Source organism: Solanum stenotomum, chromosome 7 (assembly GCF_019186545.1).
Source record: "Solanum stenotomum isolate F172 chromosome 7, ASM1918654v1, whole genome shotgun sequence".
NCBI classification, from domain to species: domain Eukaryota; kingdom Viridiplantae; phylum Streptophyta; class Magnoliopsida; order Solanales; family Solanaceae; genus Solanum; species Solanum stenotomum.
The window spans coordinates 449,558-456,335 of NC_064288.1; the positions used below are offsets into that span (position 1 = coordinate 449,558).

At 33.8% G+C, this 6,778-nt stretch overlaps 1 protein-coding gene across 1 annotated transcript; it reads right to left on the bottom strand.

The window, feature by feature from the left end:
- Positions 1-2,252: 2,252 nt before the first annotated feature.
- LOC125870941 (long chain acyl-CoA synthetase 6, peroxisomal-like) lies at positions 2,253-6,778 on the bottom strand. Its single transcript, XM_049551490.1, has 13 exons — positions 6,663-6,778; positions 6,426-6,519; positions 5,889-5,977; positions 5,711-5,799; positions 4,498-4,627; positions 4,268-4,386; positions 4,065-4,188; positions 3,880-3,966; positions 3,558-3,661; positions 3,372-3,457; positions 2,760-2,846; positions 2,607-2,693; positions 2,253-2,528 (listed from the first exon to the last, which is right to left on the bottom strand). Exons 1-13 carry the CDS (start codon positions 6,695-6,697, stop codon positions 2,430-2,432), a joined length of 1,230 nt encoding a protein of 409 aa, XP_049407447.1. The 5' UTR covers positions 6,698-6,778; the 3' UTR covers positions 2,253-2,429.

Here is a 6,778-nt window from a genome sequence, read left to right on the forward strand (position 1 = left end):
AATTAAATTTTTTTTCTCATATATGGTTAAGTGAATAACATAAAAATAAGATATATAACATAACAAGTTCAAATATGGGAAAGTACTACTTAATTATGTAAATATTTTTAATAATTTTCAATTTGTGTTAGTTAAGTTAAGTCAAGGGTATAATATATGTGCGTCTGTATTGAAATGTCTTAAGGGGTTCGTTTGATATGTGAAATGAGATAACCAATAATAAAATAAGTAGGATGGGATAATTAGTTTCTAACTGTTCATGATTTCATGCAGTAAATTTACTATTAAGGCTAAAACTTTGCTCAATTGAATTAATTTGCAATTATTGAATGTCGATTTCTCATAAGGCGGATGCTATATGGGATCATGTGTTCATTATTCATGCTATAATGAATTATCTCTTGAACCTAACATTTGGATGTATTGAAAAATACAGTTTCATCAAACAACAATGCAAAAATAGTGTCATTTCGTTATTGATTGAAGTTTATCTATATGTTCTAATTTCTTGTAATTCATTTAAGTTTCATCAAAAATAAGACGTGTTTCATTCATAAAAATAAATTAGACTTTTTACACTATTCTATTTGATAATATTAAATAATATAATTTTCTCGATAAATATCCATGTCGATTTTATGTGAAAGACAAACTTTTCTGCAGTATTTTTCTGATAGTAAGATGGAGGAGATGATTTTGGTATTTAGATTAATCTATTAATTCCATATTTAAAAATGAATTTCAGTCTCTTCTTTTGTTATAACATATCATGTTTTAACTTTTTATCCCCCTGAACTTACTAGTGAGCTATATTATCTATAAACATTATTGTTCAGATTATGTTACATAAATAAAAATATCTATAATACATTATTATCCAGATTCTGTAACATTAATAAATAAATCTTATATTATCTATTTTACATTATTATTCAGATTTTTTAACAAATAAAAAATCTTTCTTTAATACGTATAACTAATCTAATAAATATTGACGTTGGAATGTAAGTCTTTTTTCGAATTTAAAAGAATCTACTATATTGTAATTAAGTGGACCACATAAATTTCCCTTGAGAGGCAGCTATATAAACCACTCTCCTCCTTCTGTTTTTACTCACTTATTCTTCTATATAAAAAAATATATATTAAAAAAAATTATTTCCTTTTCATAAGATGCAAAAGAAACTCGAGATGAGGTACATCATAGGGGTGTGAGGAAGACGTTATGGGAAAAGTACGCGGTTGAGATCAGAGATTCCAGCCAGAGGAGAAATCCCTGGCTTGGGACTTTCAATATGCCGGATAAAGCTGTTAAGGCTTACGATGTGGCGGCGAGGTTGTTTGACCGTCACTGCTTTCCAGAGGATAACCTCCAAAACACCACTCAAAAAGGATTGGATAATAATAACTATTCCAATCCTATCCTCCCAAACTTGAGATAAACTTTGGTGTTTTGGAGGGTTATCCTCAGGAAAATTAGTGACGCCTTCTAGCCTAGAAACAACCTTGTCGTCGCATCATAAGCCCTTGCAGCTTTCTCCGGTGTTTTGAAAGTTCCAAGCTAACGGCTTATCCTCTGATTGGGATCTCTGATCTCTGCCATGCACTTTTCCCATGACACCTTCCTCACACCTCTATAACAGTCTTTCTTCTGCATTATCTGAAAAACGGAAGGAATTTTTTTTTTCTTTGTGTATATAAAATAATCAATGGGCTTAAAAAAGGAATTTTTTGTGTATATTATTTGTATTTTTATGTTATAACAGAATTTAGCAGTATCACATGGTAAAAAAAATTGCTTTCATTTTTCTTTCTAAAATTTTACATTGCTGGTATACATGGGAAATAAGAGACTTGAAAATATAACAGATCAGTAAAAATACATAATGTTTTTATTAAGAGATTATGATAAATGAATTTGATTGTTGCTTCTAGTTGTCCATAAAATTCAATATTTAGAATAGTTAAAGGATTTTAGTAAATTTATTCTACAAATATAACCAAAATTAAATATGTTATTAATTCACATCAAACAATATAATCTATCCAAACATTATATTCGCAAATAGCAGAGCATAATACAGTACAACACGATATGTTATGAAATATTGGATAACAACTATACATACAGGGTGTTATGTAGGAAGATCTTCTGCAAATTATTAATAAAGATAGTAAAAGGAGAACAACATAATGAATGGCATGCTGAGGGTGGGGTGTACACAAATTGGTACGAACGATAAAATCTATTATTTTCAGCTCGAACAAAATATATATAATTGAAAGCTTTTCAAAATGTATTTTTGGTTCTACACAAGAATATGTTTTACACTTGTTGTCAATATTAACTACTTAAATATATAAGTTCATTGTGAGATGGATGGACAATATTTCAACAGCATAAGACCACAATATACTATTTTTGCCTTTCACAAGATTTTATTTGGAGAGGAATTGGATTCTGAGAGTTCTGCATACATATTTGCTATTTCTTTAGCAAAGTATATTCTTGCTTGTGGCCTTTTTATCTGAAACAAGGACAAGAAGGATTTAAGCAATGGAGAGTACTTTCTCTAGTTGTCTAATAATCGCGGAACAACACTTACCTTGTAAGTCGGAGTAAGCAGATCATTCTCCATTGTAAAAGGCTCAAGCACCAAAGTGATAGCTTTTGCAAATTCGAAACCTCTCAACTGCAAAGTGTTTGCCATGAGAAACATGTTGAAAACAGAAGGTCATTGCAGGGGAATTCAAATTACCTGTGCTTCCTTTCCAACAGTATCCATGTCTTTCAATATTGCAGCTTTCGCTCTTGGATCAGTGCAGAGCTGTTTCACGTCTTTATTCTGCTCTCGCCAAGATAAATATAATCATGTACAATACTAACAAATACTTATAATTCTCTTCACATTTTGAAAGAAAAGCTATCTCTCTACTTCTTACTCTACAATGCTTCATATAAGTCTAATGAGAACTTCACAATTTTCATAAATGAAGTTTGGTACTCTTTATGACCATAGGAACATTTCATAAGGAAAGATAATACATTGAATTTTCAGATTCGAGATTATGTCCTGACTGCCTATGCTACATAAGTGAAAGCATATTTGTTACATTTCAAATGTCATGTACGATTGCGGAAAGAAAAGAAACTAGAGCCAAAATAAAAGGGATGCAATTATGATCATAAGGAAAATGATCTTTTTGGTTCCCTTATATTTTTCAGCCACCTTATGTTATGATGAATATTGTTCTGATACTCATCATCTCTTTCCCTTTATGACAACTGTACAACATAACCAAATAGCGTAAAATCCTTGCATTTTTTCATGAGAGCAGGTTGAAGATGTAAGAAGAATTCAGGGTGTCACCTTGATGCCTTCATTTATTGCCCATGTTTTCAACATGTCTGGGTCCACACAGACTATGGCTACCAGAGAGGAATTCAGGCTGTCACCTGACAAAGAAGACAACAGTACAGTAGGTCTTTTAAAGGCGTCGTACATGAGGGAGGGGTGGGTGTGGGGAGAAGGATTTTCTGCGACACCATATCTTACCATGTATAAAGCACTGTGCAACATACTTGCTATTTGCATAAACATTCTCAATTTTTTCTGGAGCTACATATTCTCCCTGTGCCAACTTTAAAATATTCTTCTTCCTGCAAACAAATAGCAAAAGATAAGACTTTCTACAAGTAACCAATGATCTCCGTATACCGTGCAACTTCAGTAAAATGGATTATAGTTACAAGGAAGCAATCTCATTTAATGCTCCATATTCAAGGAACATAAACAAGATTGCAACAAAGAGGAAGAAAAACTACTACTACTTCATAATCCCTCTATGAAAGGCAAGTACTATTAGCTATCCTCTTACCTATCAATTATCTTTAAGCGGACCCCAGGTAGCCACGCTCCAATATCTCCGGTGTGAAACCATCCATCTTTGTCAATCACTTCTTGCCTGAACAATGTCATTGGATAATTTCAAAATTTAACTTGGACGGTTCCCTGCTTTATGCAAACTACAAAAGGGTGAGTAAGTTAAAGAAATGCCCTTACGTCTGTACTTCATCCTTGTAGTATCCCTGGAACACTATGGGGCCTCTTACACAAATCTCACCACAGGGATAAGGCTGATCTTCATATGTATAGTTCATTTCAGGGACATCAACAAGCTTTATTTCTAAAACATGAAAACATAATTAGTCCTTGTCCAGTCACAAGACAAATGGAAAAAAGTACTTGCTTGGAGTCGTACTAACCACATGCAGGATTAGGAGAGCCCACATGACCAGATAAGATATCACTCTGATCCATGTTACTTATAAGACCAGAAGTTTCAGTCATTCCATATCCTTCTATAACTTGACAACCAAAGCATCTGAACAATAAAACTACTTAACTCATTTCACACAAATCAAAGTATCTGATCTCAGTTATGTTCATAAATTGATCATAATTGGTGAAACTTAATGAAGTTTGTTCAACTCACATACGCATAAAGTCCATAACATCCGGAGATAATGGTGAAGCTCCTGAGACCATCAAACGAACTCTTCCTCCTAGCCTTGCTTTTATTTTGTTGAATACCAATCTATCCCAGATTGGGGATGGATTCTTTCCTGGAAAAGTAAATATGAATGTACACTTTATCACAGCAAAAAGAGGTGTGTCTCCGTTCTCTTCATAGGTCAATCCTACAGAGCTGTTTGGAAGGTCAATACTATTAGAAATGCACCAAAGCCGCAATCCAACTAAAAAGCACCCTAACATGAAAGCACAAATTGTTATTTTGCGAGCTAGTTAAGGAAAATATAAGCCACGCGCCATTCCTAACCTCATAAACAAAGACCTGAATACCATCAAATGAGCAGTATTACAGGAACAGAAAACAGCTTTCCTGACCATTAAAGTACTTTACTTTCTAAGTTTCCCTTTTCTTAAAATATTCACAAGTGAGTCTTCAGTTTACAGCAAAGTTTTCCAATGAGAGGCCACCATTTGATCCCCTTGAGTGGCTTCCCTGTCCATACAAAAAGCCTCAGGAATTTGATTCTTTCTCACTTTTCTGTTATGGTCCTTTCCTTTTGTTCCGTTGTTTTTCATTTTTGTTTTATTTAGTATGGTGATGATGTGAAATGAGTTTAAATGAAAGTGGGGATTCATATTGCCGACCTCAACTTGTGGGACTGAGGCGTAGTTGTTGTTTGTTCCCCTTTCCCATCTTACTGAGCAGAGAGAAATGAATTTACAGTTGAGGAGACGCCAAGCGTCCATATCAAAGAACTTGATACATTTGCTCACAAACTAGTTTGTGTAGAATAACACATCAGCACCAAAACAAAACCTATCAAGCAGCATTTTAATTAAAAACGAATTATCTCACTAGTATAATTGAGGACTGAAGCATTCAGTACAAGCTGCCTAGATCATACTATTTCATTTCTAGAACGTTGTGGCTATGCCAAACTACAAGTGGTTTAACATGAGTCCACTGACTTATCACTTCTGTGCAATCATAATTTTCAACATGCTACGCATCTTGGACCTCTATTTACCATAACTACAAATGCATCCATCTCCAAACTAATAGACCTCTATGGGAACAACCTAAAGAAACATTAGATGATACAAACAATATAAATAGAGGTCTAAGATGTGTAGGTGCAGCCATCTATGTCTCGATAGAGGTAAAAATACCTCACCGTTAAAAATTGCTTGCTTCTTAGCATTATAAGCAGAATTAAATATCCTCTCTCTGAGTGAGCCAGATGTCTTCACAGCATTCATAATGCTGCAAAAAGAAGCATCTAAGTTAATTGAGGATCACATAAAATTAAAATTAGCACAAATAGCAAATCAGCATCAACACCAGTCAATTACCCGGCATATAATCTATTGTATAACCGAGGGACGCTGCAAAAGACAGTGGGCCTTAATACAGCTATATCATCCACTAGTTTCAGATTATCCTGAATGGAGAGTAAAGTTAAACACAGTATTTCCTTAGAGAAATGTGGAGAGATTGCTTAGAATATTGTAGACAATTAGTTCTGAAAACTTCCAATTTTTTACCCAAATAATATCTCCTAAACGTCATTTGGCAACAAACAAAACCTCCTGACCTTAGAAGGTGAACATTTTCCCTCCATCAACTAAATTTTGTGGCATTGCCCTTAAAAGTTGATTTACAAGTTAATCTCTTGCACAGTGATATCTTCCTATGGTTGTATTAGCTGTATTTCATGATTTCAGGCAAGCCATTTTTTGAACAAATTCATGTCGAAAATATTAAGCAGCAAGAATAATATACAGTTTTGGATGCATCCGAGCTAGAATAATCCATAGACTTGACAAATACGGTTCATGAAATGACTGCTACAAGAAAATCCAGAAAGCATTCTAGTTTAAGTCTCATACTCCCTGATAGAATCCAGAAGCTCCTCCAAAATAGACCAGCAATACTTGGGTAGCCCTCTCATATATATGTGCCAGCGGAAGATATGAGATGTAACTATTAATATTCAGATAAAAGTTTCAGAAAAATCTATAGAAAGTTTCAACTGAATGTAAGCGATGTTTAACTCCTGAACTTTTTTTTAATAAAAAGGTGATTCATGCTGATTTTTGGTTGGTATTATAATAATTAGTACTCACATATCTGAAGAGTACAGTGTGATGCCGATACTCATACCAGCAACGTTTGCAATCAGGTTTGCATGGGTCAAAACAGCACCCTATCAGTTTTGATAAAAGAAATGCAATCTGCTTCA

Bases quoted from the DNA above. Each gene is read 5' to 3' on its own strand.
- LOC125870941 (XM_049551490.1), bottom strand. From the start codon at position 6,697: ATGAGTATCGGCATCACACTGTACTCTTCAGATAT. The intron at 6,520-6,662 runs GTGAGTACTAAT...GAATATTAATAG, and splicing joins ACACTGTACTCTTCAGATAT to TTACATCTCATATCTTCCGC. The intron at 4,189-4,267 runs GTTAGTACGACT...TTCATGTTTTAG, and splicing joins CTCTCCTAATCCTGCATGTG to AAATAAAGCTTGTTGATGTC.